This window comes from Lepeophtheirus salmonis, chromosome 14 (genome assembly GCF_016086655.4).
Source record: "Lepeophtheirus salmonis chromosome 14, UVic_Lsal_1.4, whole genome shotgun sequence".
In the NCBI taxonomy this organism is placed as follows: Eukaryota; Metazoa; Arthropoda; class Copepoda; order Siphonostomatoida; family Caligidae; genus Lepeophtheirus; species Lepeophtheirus salmonis.
In genome coordinates this window covers 34,078,857-34,094,722 of record NC_052144.2, presented here as the reverse complement: position 1 = coordinate 34,094,722, position 15,866 = coordinate 34,078,857, and the positions used below count along the sequence as shown (strand labels likewise).

Here is a 15,866-nt window from a genome sequence, read left to right as displayed (position 1 = left end):
AAACAATATTTGAAAAATAGGTAAATATAAATTTATCTTATTTCCAATATCAATCCATTTAATCATAATATAAGAAAAAGTATCATGTCTTAACATTTGAGTCCAAGTCAAGTCTCCAGTTTTAGCTTGCAAAGTAAAATTTATGGATACTTTTTCAGTTCCAAATGATGTCATTGCATAGTATTTAAAAAGATGAAGAATGTACATATTGAAGAAAATGAAACAATTTTTTACTTCATTGGGTGGTAATTGTTTCTATTGACTTTTGAAAGATATTGAATACATGATTAACTTTATAAATTAATTGTATGAGATTAATATTTAACTAGTGATTTTTTAAGTAATGATCATGTCAAGCTAATATATCAAAAGAAGTCTTTTTAATGGGCAAAAGCGTATTGTTACTTAACCGATATAATAAAAATAGTTTTTTTAAATAATTGATAACAAATGAAGGAATGTCAATAACATATATTAAATGTTTGGTGAGGAATGCCATAATTTAGTAAGAAAGAGACAACTCATCATCTTCTGTAGCACTATCAGTAACAATGTATAATACATCTTCTTCACGAATTACAATTGTGTCTCCATCTTCTTCTTTGGAATCCATAGGATCCCTTGAAGATATTAATTCCTCGGGAGGTCTTCTTGATATTAATGAAATATCTCCCACAGGCATTGGTTCAGCACATGGTCCGGATTTAAATGTCGTATAAGGACTCATACCGCCAAATGGAGGTAATCCGTCAGTTCCAGCAACTATTGCTGCTTCACGAGACAAAATTTCAGGAACATGTTGTTTATCTTTATCCTTAGGTTTGTCTACGACTACGTCAAATGAAGATTGTTCCGATATACTCCCTTTCTCAGTATCAGTGTTAGCTCCATAATTTCTTTTGATATTATCGACCCTCAAATCTTCTTCACCTTGAACTAAGCGTGATACCAAAGCATCATTATTTCGTATAAATTCGTCTGTTATATTTTTAAACATATAAAGAGATATCAAGGGTACTAAGCACATAAACAGAAGAATCATTCCAATTAAAACCAATGTAAACGTATTTGTGGGTATAATATGTCTGTATATATATGGTATTTGACGGAAGAAAAAAGGTGTGATCAGAGTTAAGATAGATGCAGTAAAAATAAGTAAAAATGCAAATCCATTAACCATAATCATTTTGCCTTTATTAGGGGCCAAAAGTCCACCCATGATTCCAAAATAATTCTTTACTTAATTTTCATTAATATTTCCAATCTTCCTTAATCAAACTATCTTCCAATAATTTAATTTACATTATTAATTTAAAAAATATTTTTAGCAATTTATAATTAAAATTTGTATTAGTGTTAAAATACACCTTCTTATTGTCTATAAACTAATAATTTCTTTAAAAATTTAGTGAGTCATATTTCCACCTTTTTTGATCACGTATTATTAAATGGGGTTTTACTAAAATGTTTTCAATTGAAATTGATACTTATTTATTTCTTATATAGCATTCATTTATCCGATTTTTGGCTCGTGAAATACTTTTTTTGAAATGATGATGAAAGCTTTCCAAAAATATTATTGCAATATTATCATCGATCGTTATGAGTAAAAAATTTACTGTACTATCGAATTTGGATATAACTGTCGTAAAATATCAAGTAAAGTTGATTTTAATAGCATGAAAATGGAATAACTAACATTTTGTACACCTGGCTTTATAGTATCGGCTAACTAACAATGCACAAAAAATGAACTAAATTCATATAAGTAAATCAATTTTGGTAATTATATTCAAATAAACTGAAAAATTATTTCTCATTTTCATAATATTTATTTCTCCTAAATTAGCAATAATTTAGCACTTTAAAAGAGAATAACTTAACAATATTTTTCATTTTTATAAACAATCATCTCTTCATGAATCACGAGTACATCATTATCATCTTCTAAAATATCCTGAAGGCAAAAATTTCCAATTTCAAATACATTAGACGCACTATCCGTACACATAACTTGTCTTTTTCGAATGGTTGACAATGATCTACAAGGAGATTCTGATTTTATTCCATTTATTGACTCCTCAGAAGCACATTTTGATATTCCACACTCAACAATCTCAACAATAATATTATCATCGGAACCGGCTGGTTCCATCATAGAAGGAAGACATTCATTTCCTTGATCTTTTTTATCGTCCAAATAATGCCGTCCTTTATCTTCAAATCCATATGATGCATCATAGTCTTTAATATTCTTATATATGTATAGGTACCAGCATAGGGATAGAATAGGCACGATTGTTAATAGAAGAACTATTAAACCAATAAGAACGATTAAGATTGTTCGAGGAAAAAAGTCGATTCTATATATTGAAGGAATTTCACTTAGAAAATAGGGCGAAAAAAGTAGCAGTACGGAACATACAATTAAGTTCATAAGAGCCACTGAGTTCACGAATACCATTTTAGGTACACTTGGTGATAATATCTTATACATGTTTAGCACAAACTTTAATTTACATAGCATAGACACAATAACTTATATAACAACTTAAATTAGAACCCAAACATTTTTTTTTTAAATAATTTTTTTTCGTTATTGGCAAAAAAGAATATCATATAATTTATATTATTTATTCAATCCAGAATGATAATTAAAATTTAACTAATACAACTTAGACGTGGGGTGATATCAAAATATTTTCCGACCCGATATTTAGAAACGATTAGATATTTTTTACAAATTGGTTTATTTTGTTTGTATCTTGTTTTAGCCCTTGTTTGTTAATGCTTTACTTGACCTAAAAGGCTGACTCTTGAGTTATCAATTTGATTCCGGTTCACTAATGTTAGCAAGATGAGCGTTTAAAAAAATAACAATTTTTGTAGAAAACAAACTTGACAAACCATTGAAATGAATAAATCCAAAAATATCTAAGCAAGAAACAATAAGAAGCGTTACGAAAACTCCTACATTCAAACTACTTCATGGGGTGAAAAAGGAATAAATAAAATGATTTTGCACTTTTTATGAAAACAGTTCGTGTGATAAACTATAGTTAGTCAGAATATTGATATACATATGTGACAAACCCGTATTTAAAAAAGATTGTTTCAGTATTCATAGACACTTAAGGATTGATTAATCCCTTTGAAAATTCTGAAGCATATTAATATGACATTAACACTTTAAATTATTTTCTTATTTATCAATTGTAAATAATGGTGTAATGCACCTACATAAATATGAGCTTTATTGATTAAGTTTATTTTTTTTATTTTGTCTTAATTGTTTAGCCTTATAGTATATTTGATAATTGATTAATTTACACTTAAAGCAATTATATACTTCTAAAGATCTCGGTATGTACATATGTATTTGTTAAAAACATAAGATTTTTGTTGACTACTGGTCTTAGGTTTATACATCATAATTCATAAGTGCCTTGCATTGAAATCCATCGATATGTTGAATAATTTTTTTCCTTCCAGAATGCCATTTAGTTCCATGGGATCACAGTCTAAGCAAAGTTACTGTTGATCTTACTTTTCTCAGTGTGTACGCTTCGTTATACAATACTTTCATAAATTAAAAACAACATGTCCATGTTCTTTTAAAAATGTCCAAACAAATATTTTCACTAATGATAATATTTTAAAACTAATAACAGAAGACCTATACTTCCTGGAAATTCTTGATATTGAATTTGATGAATAGCATTATTATGACCGTGATGTAATTTTTTAGTGCATTGGCAAAACAATTATTTTCTGAAGAATATAATAATATTCAAAAATATATCAAAATAACTTCAATTAAAATGAAAACTAAAGCATAAAAAAATGATTCAATAGTTGAGTGGTGGGGATTAAAATGATTATTTATTTCATTAGGAATATTGATAATGTTCTTTAACCTTTATAAGAGTTTTCCTTGTATAATATTATAATTAATATTAAATGAACTCATAAACTGACAACAATCTACTCATCAATGAAGTAAAAACATAAGAATACCTGATATTGTATCTCTTTTCGGAAGCCTTCTCTTCCTTATATTTTAAGTATTCATTTATAAATCTTACCTTGGATTTGTTACCTAATTTAAACTTTGTTTAGCCTCTTTTAAAGAAGCACACAACTAGTCATACCAGAGGCATTCATTCAATCATCTAAGTGTGATTACTCTGTGTATTAATTTGAATTATTCACTGGTTACAATAATTAAACCACATATTTTTCTTTTATCATACTTTTTTTCTCATTGTATCATATAAAATATCGGAGCAAATATAAACATTTCTCAAATACGGTACATATACTGTATATTTTCCCCCATTCATTAGTTTTACGATTTTAATCCGATATATCAACCCACGTCTATTACAAATTAAAAATTTCAATTAAGAATGTTTAAAGAATTATGAACGTTTTTTAGATATATGTACACTATACAATGGAATTCTAGAGATTCCATAGCTATACACAATAAATATTGTTGTGTACATTTTGATATGAGTACTTTCCTAATTTTTAAAAATAAAATATAATATAATACTCAACAGAAAATAGAATAATATCTATTATGCAGGCTTAATATAACTATTTTAATTATATATCACAAATAATTATCCTCCTTCCTAATAATCATATCCAAGATCACTTTGAAAAGATTAGAGGTTATGTTAGTATTAAAAAATGTTCCGTGACTATTTATAATTAGTTATCCAGCAGTAATCTGTATATTCATACATATATACTATGTCCATGTATAAAAGAGAGATTGTGTATGTGTCCTTTATGCTTGTACACACTGTTGAACCTAGGAGGCTGAATTTTGCATGGATATCTCTTCTGAACCCTGGTCAGGCTAGAACACAAAAACTCGATTTTTTTTTTTTTTTTTTGGGCTCAAGGTTTATATATAGGGGTTGAGTTATAAATCAAAAAGTGATTGGCGTTTTAAAAAACAACTATACGAATAACTACATTTTCTAAATTTACTCAAAATCAAAAAAGTTATGCACAAAAAAAAGAAATCCGTGAAAATTGCAATTTTGCTTATTTTAGGTGCAAAAAAAACAAACAAAGAATTTCCAATGAAATATTGGATTAGTAAAATAAATAAAGTTTGTAGAAATTTGTCTGTAAATTCGTTTACATATAAATTTGACTCATAAAAACGGATGTTTAACTGAGAAATATCTATAATTTTCTGAATAATTTTTCTTTTTTTTCTCATTTTTTCCCCAACCGTCAACTTTCCATTTTTGAAAAAGAAATGCCTCAAATGTTACATTTTGGACATTTAATTTTAAATTTCAACTGTATGATTTTCAAATTTCAGAACCTTTTATAACATAATTTTTGCAAAATTTGCAAAAATTAACCAGTGATCGAGGGTTATTTTTTCGACAATATTATTTTTCGTAACTTTTTTTATTTTTGTAAGTACGAAAAAAATAATGGTAGGTTTGTAATTTATATTCCATTAATTGTTTTTTACAACTTCTTTGGAAAAATTAGAAAAATAAAAGTTTTTTTGCAATTTTCTTCGTGAATTTCGATTTGGAAATTTTTAAAGTAAATATAAAATGGACTTATCATCTAGATAATTTTTTAGAGACATAAATGTTGTTATTTTATTTGAAGTTAATAACACAATATTTTTTATGTTATTCATAATAATAGAACTCGAGTTACAAGAGGGAATTAATAACAGTATTTATTTTCGTGGGGAGTTCCTTTGAAGAGACTTTGTGGATTACCTTACTTAACCGGATTAATAGTGAAGATTCCAAAAGAATTAGAATTATCAGGATCTTTTTCGATAACAACGAAACATTCATATGGTAATTAATAATTATAAAGTATTATAGAAGTATTTTCTGAATATTTTTTTAATTTTCACCCTTTTCAATGTGATTTCCCTCTCCCTCCCTGGCCCGAGAAACGCCGAGTAAACCTTTGCTAGTAAGTTTACATAAGTAAGTATTGAATAAGTATAAATAATTAATCAATGATCATAAATGTATATAATATTTATAATTTTATAATAGCTAAAATCATTGAAGTAAAACTTTTTTTGTCTTGTTACAAAAGTAATAATTATCCAAAATTTACTTTTGTAAAAAATACAAGTACGAATTGAAATATTATTAATATAATATGTATATGAATTTAAATAATAATTCAAGAACTACAATTTACATATTCAATTCTAATTTATTTCATTCAAAAAATATGATAATAAAAAGTAAAACAAGGTTTCATAAACAAATTTTATTAACAATAAACCAAAATCATCCTATCAGAATGGGTTATGGTTGTGGCCTTTCATATCAACTCTCCCTTCCAAATGTTTATTTAACGTTGGATCTTAGTTATAAGAATGGATTTTACAAGTGTTAGTGTATCTTATGGTTATCAATAATATAGAGCAAATCTTCTTCTTGAATAATGATTGTATCTCCATTTTCTTCTAAGGCATAATCATATAAATATTTATTTCGTTCAACATCTGTGACTATCGAAGGTTGCTTTGAATGAACCAAAGAAAACTTAGACGGAGATTCTCGTCGGTCTAATGATTTTTTACAAGAAACTCTTGAATAGTTTGGCGCATTAATGAAAGAATTCAAGTCAGAGTGTGAAATACTTTTTCTTGTAGCAGATTTATGTGATACGTCTGTTGAAATAACAATAGGTTCCATGCCATACGCGTTCTTATCTTCAATCGGTATTTTAACCCTTTCGATATCAAGAGGCACTTTTGAAGCGTCTGCTGATGTAGCTCTATTAAGTTTCAATTTGTGATCCAACAAAGGTGCTTCAATTGTATCAAAAGAATGAAGTGAGAGGTCTTTCATTATGTATTTATACCAATAAATTGATATTAATGGAATAATAGCAATCATCATTATCAAAACTCCAAACATTATATATCCTGCTATGTTCATGGGGAATAGTACCTCAAAAGTTTGAGGTATTCCACGTAGAAAAATTGGTACTAGTAGAATCAATGAGGAAGTTACCAATAGGTGTATGAAAGCAAAAAGATTTACGAAGACCATTTTGCTTCTATCCACCATGAAAAGACCCATATCGAAAAAACACAATCAAATTATAATCTTAACCAAATCCCTTCTTGAGCACATAAATTGGCACTTTTTTAAAAATATTATCAGCATATTGAAAAGATAAGCTAAACATCTATTGAGTATTTGCATTATGTACATTCATCAAAACTTCTGACAATTTTATCACTTAACAAGTAAAATTAATTGTTGCTATTTTTTCCATATCATTAAACTTATTCCTTGTTATTTTCTCATAAAACAGCCATACAATAAACTTAAGACCAGATTGATTAATATTTTTAGAAGTAATTGACTTATCCAACAATATATCAATGTACTTAAAATACTAATTGAATATTCCTGTTCAACGAAATGTATAATATTATAATTAAAACATTATTAATTACATAAAACAGAGCATTTGTTTTCAGTAATACATAAGTGACTTGCTTACGATATTTTGTACATTGAATTCAGTAGTTTATTGGATCATCAGACAACAATATCTAAAATGATTAAAAAACAATTAATATATGTTCTTATTGTCATATGCTTAGTTGTTGCAGTTGGTAATTGATTTGTACTTATCTTTGTTTAAATTTATAATTCAAACACATATGGATATATGAAAATATATTTTGTTATTGTAGTATCTTCATCTTGTAAAACAAAGACTGGAAAGACTTGTAAATTTCCTTTCAAGTATAATGGAGTGACCTATCGAGATTGTACAACGATAGATAATGGATCTACCAAATGGTGTGCAACTTCTGTTTCAGAAACTGGAGTCCTGAAAGACTATGGTGACTGCGCTGGAGATTGTTCTGGTAATTTAAAGAAAAATGATCTATTTTGCCATTCATATATTTAATTATAGTTTTTTTTTATTAAACTATAGTTGTCAATAAACCAGATTCGATTGGAGGTAAGTCAAATCACAACCATTGAATTTCGTCCTGTTTATGATTTTCTTATTACAGGCTGTCCCACTACAAATGGACGACGCTGTGTGTTTCCATTCAAATATAATGAAGTAACTTATAATGAGTGTACTAAGGAAGGATTTGGTGACACATTTTGGTGTGCTACAACTGTTTCATCAAATGGTGATACCATTGCATATGGTATATGTACTGCAAATTGTCCCAGTAAGAATTTGTTTGAATGTTTTATCTTACTATTAATAAATTTTCATTTCATTTAAATTTTATCAACCAAATTAAGAACCATCCACATTGTCTTCTGAAGGTAATAGTTTCATAATTTCCCATTATATGTACATATTATATGAACCATCTGTTTAATATTTTTATTAGTATGTGGAACCATAAATGGTAAAGCCTGTGTTTTTCCTTTTGTATATGGTGAGGTAAGTTATAAAGCATGCACTTCTGTTGACAATAATGATGTTCCATGGTGTGCCACTTCCACTAATCCTTCTAATCATCAATATATTTCATATGGTAATTGCAAACAATCTTGCAAAGGTTCGTTTAATCAAATTAATTAACTTAACGCAGTTAATTTGTAAATATTTTTTAGTTATAATTGAAACAGCGTCTTCTTTAGCTTCGACAATTGACGTTATTTCTATTTCTCAATCATCAGTGTCCAATTCTCCTGTTAAACCAGCTATAGATACTACAATTAAACCCTCAAAGATCGATACTACTACAGTTCAGCCCTCAAAGGTCGATACTACCACAGTTAAACCATCAAAGATAGATACTACCACAGTTAAACCCTCAAGGATAGATACTACTACAATGGAACCACAAACATCAGCTCCAGCTCAGTCTATTAATTTAAAAAAACCAAAAAGAGTATCTCTTAAAGGTTCAAATAATGTAGGCGGAAAAAGAAGAGGAAAGGGCAGCAATAATGGTCGTTAAGTATTCTTTGATTGATACTAATGAATATATGCATTTTGATTGTATTAAATTTTTCTATCACAAAAAAAGTTTGAAAAGTATTTATAAAATGTACAAATGTGATTGTCCCTTTGTACCTTATTGCAGTTAATTAATTAATTTATTATTATTCTTGTTTTAAATTATTTTAATTTATTATCAATAAAAAATAAGCTTATTTCGATAATTTTAGTTATCGTTATATTTTCCTTCAAACTTAATTAACAGATTTAGGTTATATATTAAACATAAATTTAATTCGATTAATTTGTGTTAGATACGTCTGACTTTAATTAATTAAGGGTCTCATTACTATTTGGATAATTGTAGGATAAGGTTTTCATTAATTTATAAATATTATGTATATTCAAAAGGGGAACGTAAGGAAAATAATAATAATATCCAATCTCAACTTCTCATCTGTTATATATATAGGATGTTAATAATTATTTTTATGTCATGTTTTCTTCTTAAATGCTTTAAAAGCCTATTACAAAAATTTCATCAACTCGTATATTGGAATGTTGAGTTTAGAAGAATACATCGCTAGAATATTGTTAAAAAAAATAAGGGTCATAAAAAATTAAAACAGTTGATCATTGTAACTTTATTTATAGAATCCATAAATCTAAAACATCTTTCGAATTAAAGAATTTGTAGAAAATTATAAATGCCACATTATTCTGGTAAAATAAGAAACATTTTCGGGTTTGTTAATATTCTTGGGTTAATATCATAATTGATAGATCATGGACAATGAGTTCTAACACTATCTGGAGGAGCACAAGCTTCAAACACGCAACCTGTTGTGGTGATAAGCATATTTTTGATGATAAATTCAACTAAGTGATATCATACATACATGAACTACTATACTACATATATGGATGATCATTGATCACTATCTGGGTCATTCCACGTCAAGTTTACACACTTTTTTTGAATTTACGGCATGATCATCACCGATGTTGAGGATTTTTGGTGGTGAACTATTTTTTCTATATGTAATAAGAGTGTGTGTAAAATATTAGGATTCCGTCACTCACCTGGGACGCTCAAAGTCGGACCTAATTCGTTGGACTAGTGTTGTTCAGAAAGCCATAATTCAGCTTGTAGTGGCTCAATTTTAACAAAAATTGCGTCCAAAGATGGATTAGAACACAATCTATAATTTATATTCCATCATAATGTTATTTTAATCGAAAATGGCGCCCCTGCCATGCAGCAAAACCGATTTTATTTTAAACTTGGTAAAACATATCTCCGTATATGTTTCAAACATATCAAAAGTTAAGGACGGGATCAATTCCAACAAGAACATTAGTTAGAGTATGTATAGCCGCTTTTATAGTATATTAGTATTATTATTCTATATTTCATCTCGTATTTTATATAATAAACATATTTTCTGTTGATAAATTAAATAAATTAGGATTCTTTTTTAAGTATAATATAATTGAAAATTTATATATTTTATAAAATAACAATAAATATTTATAGAATTTAATAATGCCCTTAATTACCTGTGTGTGACTCGTAAAAAGTAAAGTCCTGAACAGCTGCAAGTCTTTGGGAGTCCTTATTTCTTCCTTAAATCACGAGGCGGATAAGTATCTACTTCATTGTCGTCATATAGGATTCAAGATGTCAAATTTTACTACGAGGCAGTAAGAGTAATTCTTTGCGGTGGTGGAGGATATCTCCCTCCTTAGAAAAGGACTTTTATGAGAGGAAGATGAAAAACACCAATCTGGTCCATCATTAATTTGGATGGGCCCTTCTAACCTTAAAATTTATCAAGGAGGGATATAATAGTCTATGTTGCTGGATACATTTCAGGATCATTAGTACACGAGTTTTCTTAATTTACAAACTACAACGTCAACATATAGGATTATATCTACAATATCTTTAAAATCATCAAACCCGTCGAGGTTTTCGAGGAAGAGTTATCAGCATGCGTACGGAGATATATCATATTCTATTCATATATAATCTAATAAAGGATTTCCTGGTGGGCCAATGGGATGGTTTCCCTCACCACAAATGAAATAGTCCCATCAATGACTTCTTCTGAGTTATTTTCCTTACCACAAATCTTACTTTCATCCTTTTGCCATGACTCCAAAACCTTTGAAAACGTAACGTTCATATAGCAACTCCTTTTGTCGTTTCCTCTACTGTTGACCCCATCATTGACTCGGTATAAGCCTCATATCAATATATTTTATGAGACGATTGATTATCTTCTAATGATATAAATTCGATATATCAACTTTTTCAAATAGTGTACATTTAAAACTTAAGGAAAAATGAAAAATTCAATGCTGAAGGTTATCAGATTATGGTATTTGTGAGGTCATTAATTTGAAGTATTTTATTAAAATCTTTATTAAATTTCAGATTTAGTGTTTCTGAAATCTTCATCTAAAATAATGGAGACTGTGACTGGTCAATTTAATTGCTTGCTCCAACTACATATAGTTATAAAGAAACTTACAATGACTTTGCTTCATCAATATTTCAAGAAAATAGTAGTCGATTCAGAATCCAACTACTTTGAAATCTGGATACCTATAATAAACAATCAGAACAACGGGATATAGTCCAATTAAACGAAGTGTATTTTCATTTTCAAAATAATATTATATTAATTTAACTATAAACCTACTATTTAGATAGTCTGATCTCAAAAGTTTCTAATTATTTAATTTTGAACCGCAAAACCTAACCAAATAAGGAAATTTGTTTTGAATATAGTGTTGAGTATTTTTTATAATTTTATAATACAATTTTTAAAAGCTGAAATAATATTTTATATAGTTAAAATTTCTTGTTGGTTGTATTTGATAATTATTTAATAATAAATATTTTTGTTTTATAATTGAATTTTTGATATTATTATATAAAATAATACAAAAATCACTACTTTCAATATGTTAATTAAATTTTATTAGACCTGCATAGTTTTAAGTTATGAATAAAAATTGAGCTTCATTTTCCAGCCAAATAACTTGCATTTCGTTTGGAACACAATTCAAATGTAACCTTTCCTTTAATTCAGATAAAGATAAAACATTATCCTCGTCCAAAAAAAAAAAATCAGACATTCGATCAAGTTTATTAATTTTTTCTTCTTTTGTGCTTCAGCACAAGAAAAATTTGATATTCATCTGGTGTCCTGCTAAATCATGGATGTATTATGAAGATTCAACTACGGAACTACATATTACTTCAGCGAACGGTGTTTATTAGAGAGGATAGAAAAATAAGTAAACAAAAATCCTATTCTGTATCTATTGTAAAAACATTGCCAAAAATTACTGTGCAGTCGATCCTATACTCTAATCTTAGTCCAACAAGGACTTTTTATTATAACTATAATTATAACCTTCCACCAATGTTGTATATTTAAGAATGGTTACAATATTAATCCATTATCTCACTCAGTTTTTAACAAGATTAAATGACCGACCAAATGTTCAAATTTAAAAAAAAGGTTCCAGTTCTAGATCATTTGAGTCCTAAAATGGTAAAACTCTGAATAAAGGTATGCGAAGAGTAGACGATATGGATCCTTAACATTACAATATCAAACTGGCATATCCCCTAATATTGAAATCAAATTATTATTTCCAAGAATCGGATTCAATATTATGTAGAACGTCAAAGAAAAATTCCATCACCAAAACCTTAAAAAAACAATTCAAATAGTTTAAATGTATAATTGTGATGGATATTACCGAAGTTTGATTAAAAATTATATCAACTTTAAAAATAAAGACTTAGGTTAATTTTATAGCATGTCTTCCTTAATGTCAGATTTAATTTATACACATTCACGTTTTTATAAAATATAATGCGTATATTATAGGTATTTTAATTTTTTTTAAGTGTATTTATTCTGGGATACATTGGACCTACAATTTCAATATTACATACTTTGGTTATGAAGAATTTTAACATGTTTGAAATGTATACAACAACAATAAATATATAAACAATTATATTGTACTTTTCACATTAAAAGACATTAATTTTCCTTTTATAATTGTTATATATAATTTTAATTCCTTTTTCGCTATTAAAAGGAGAAAAAGTATTGATTTATGGCAAGGCTTCAATATTTTTGTCTCGTGGCCTATGCGGTTTTGGGATCCAAGTCTTTAGAAAATTCCCATTTCAACAGCATAAGAAAAACTGTAATGCCGATAATAATTTGAAGCTTCATTCAATGTATATAATTGAATCCAGTCCTGATTATGCTAATTTTATGTCAGATATGAACAAGATTTACATCTCCTGCAATTTCTCACTCCAAATTGATAGCCATCCAAATCTTGTAAAATTTATGAAACTTTATATTGGAAAAGCCATTCCTTTTCGCTACATCATCACAAAGTAATTGGAGTCCCTAAGTAAAGTATTGTCGTCAAAGATTACAAAATAACTTGTAAGAAATGATAATCTTCTTGTCTTGAACGAAACTATTAACAAAGACTGCAAATTGATTAGTACTCTGTATGGTAGTTGTTAGGTTGCCCATATTTAATAAACTTTAAAGATGTTAACAAGGCTAACAATAGAACGGTTGAAGTCCAAAGTATTAACAATATTTTTGGCTCAGATTTCTGTGGCAAGAGACTAAAGGTTTTCATTATCGATGGCACAACTTATTTTTTAAAATCAGTCAATAAAACTTAAGCAAAATTTCCAATTGATGTTGAATGTCACTTGACTTTCTAATGTTCCGAACACAATATCAACAGTCTCGCCAAATTACTTCGAAAATACCAAGTAAAGTAAAAATTTTGTTTCTTAATTCTGGTGATCAAAAACGATTAATTAGTACGCCGATCACTTCAATTCAGTCTCAATAGTATGGATAAAACAGTGATGTAATCGATAAGTCAAAAGTAATGACGTTATCCATTTACGACATATAAGACATTTTTTATCGTGAAGCTTGTACACACAACTTAAATATGTACTAATGAATGAGACCTTTACAATTTTCGTCGAAGTTGTCCTCAATACAACCTACATAATACAAAACAATATAAGAAACCAAATATTAAGATATATTTTTAATATTATACTCTTATCTACCTATATTCGTAATTTTCATAAATTATATTACATATTCATTTAGATCCTCTTCATATTCCATAAATAACTATTCATTCTAAATAGAGTCAAAAACTGTATCGGTCATGTAGTAAATACTAAATATAAATAAAGAAAAGAGTAAAGATCTATTAAATCCAATATTCAAAATTTATTTCAGTCCACCTGTTCAATGTTCAGGCAATGTCCTCATGCTCCGGTTATATGGGAAAATAAGTAATGTCCAAATCCACCTGTAGTCTCGTCTATGGCGGGAAAAATATTAAACTTAAATGTGTACTTATGAATGAGGACGCTACAATTTTCATCGAGGTTATCATCAATAATACAGTCAATATAAGAAACTAAATATTAAGATATAATAATATACACGTATCTACCAAAATTAATATTTCCCATTAGTTATTTTGCATCTTCATTGTAGATCCTCTTCATACTCCATAAATAATTATTAATTACATATTCATTCTAAAAAAAAATCACTAAATATAATTAAATAAAAGAGTAAAGATCCAATATTCAGAGCTGTATTTGAATCCATCTTTTCAGTGTTTAGATAAAGTCCGAGTCATCATGCTCGGGATTTTTCTGGTCTCAAGTCATCAGGCTGTAGATTTTTTGGATCCCGAGTATAATTTCTTACGCTCCATGGCCATGTAAAGATTAACAAAGTCAGGATCTAACTGTAGTCTCGTCTAAGGCAATATATCCTTGCTTCAAAAGTTCTGCCTTAATCTTTGACGACACTAATTTACTTTTGGACTCCATTGACTTTATAATGGTGTAGTGATGATAAAAAAGAATACAAGAATAATGATGACAGCTTATGTAAATAAAAACATATATTATGGCACGGAGACCCTCCCTAAATCAGGTAACAACTGCAAAAAGCTATTTAAATAGCATTTATGCAACTCTGCCAATGATGTGAATCCATTGTGTTTTTTAGCCGGGTCGTAAATTAGTAGTTGGTAGTATAAAAATGAATTTTCTTTTCCTTAGCAGTTATTATTATTTAATCTTATCCTAAATAGATTCAATTATATTCCTGTTTGAAAGTTCGTGTGTGCTCAAAAAAAGACGGATGATTAGTTGCAGAGTTATAATGTAGGACTCAGAGTAGAATTGGGGATCGTAGTAATTCTAGCAAATGTCCTGATTTATATCCTTTTCTCCTTCCTCTCTTGTTACAGCTGATTGTAGCTGATCTAATGAAACGTGATGAGCAATATTCTTTCTCTCCTCCAAAACATTCTTCATATTGTGAGGGTTACCATGTTGATTTTCGTTATCATTTTTTAACATGCTTATTCCACACTGGATTTTCACATTTGCTTATATCAATTAATATGACGTGTTCTCTCTTCAGGAATGAAAGAATAATAATAAGAGCTTGAGAAAAAAATTAATATGTTCGGATGTCTGATGAATGACGATTGATTACTTTCGCCTAAAGGACTATAGGAGCGCTCACTAATAAAAACAAACAAAATATCGCCATTGGGGAAAATAATATTTAATTTGCGATTCTGATTCTTATATATTATTATTTATTAGAGGTATTTAATTATTTATTGCTTTTCCAAGTTATGAAGAAAAAAATAGTCCACCCTAAAAAAATTAAGGAATTTTTGTTTTTTATTGGAAAATTTAATACTTGGAATTTTATCGAAAACTTTAATATTTGGATTTTTTCAAAATATTTAATATTTGAAATTTAATTTAATTTTTCAATTTTTTTTTACAAAAA

General features: G+C 27.9%; 1 protein-coding gene and 1 long non-coding RNA gene across 3 annotated transcripts; one reads left to right on the top strand and one right to left on the bottom strand.

Moving 5' to 3' along the window:
* Positions 1-7,554: 7,554 nt before the first annotated feature.
* Positions 7,555-9,176, top strand: LOC121129555 (matrix metalloproteinase-9). 2 transcript variants are annotated; one of them, XM_040725273.2, is made up of 7 exons: positions 7,555-7,648; positions 7,730-7,906; positions 7,978-8,004; positions 8,060-8,227; positions 8,304-8,327; positions 8,396-8,566; positions 8,649-9,176. In XM_040725273.2, exons 1-7 carry the CDS (start codon positions 7,591-7,593, stop codon positions 8,969-8,971), a joined length of 948 nt encoding a protein of 315 aa, XP_040581207.1. In that variant the 5' UTR covers positions 7,555-7,590; the 3' UTR covers positions 8,972-9,176. The 2 variants fall into 2 exon arrangements, with proteins under 2 accessions (XP_040581207.1, XP_040581206.1); XM_040725272.2 differs by having other exon boundaries at positions 7,560-7,648; positions 8,622-9,176.
* Positions 9,177-12,866: 3,690 nt separating this feature from the next.
* LOC121129825 (uncharacterized) lies at positions 12,867-15,707 on the bottom strand. The gene is made up of 3 exons (XR_005868526.2): positions 14,282-15,707; positions 14,099-14,214; positions 12,867-14,029 (listed from the first exon to the last, which is right to left on the bottom strand). It is a non-coding gene; the product is annotated as an uncharacterized lncRNA (long non-coding RNA).
* Positions 15,708-15,866: the final 159 nt, after the last annotated feature.

Coding starts and splice junctions, on each gene's coding strand:
- LOC121129555 (XM_040725272.2), top strand. CDS start 7,591: ATGATTAAAAAACAATTAATATATGTTCTTATTGTCATATGCTTAGTT. Junction 7,907..7,977: donor CTGCGCTGGAGATTGTTCTG/GTAATTTAAAGA, acceptor ATTAAACTATAG/TTGTCAATAAACCAGATTCG. Junction 8,567..8,621: donor TTGCAAACAATCTTGCAAAG/GTTCGTTTAATC, acceptor AATATTTTTTAG/TTATAATTGAAACAGCGTCT.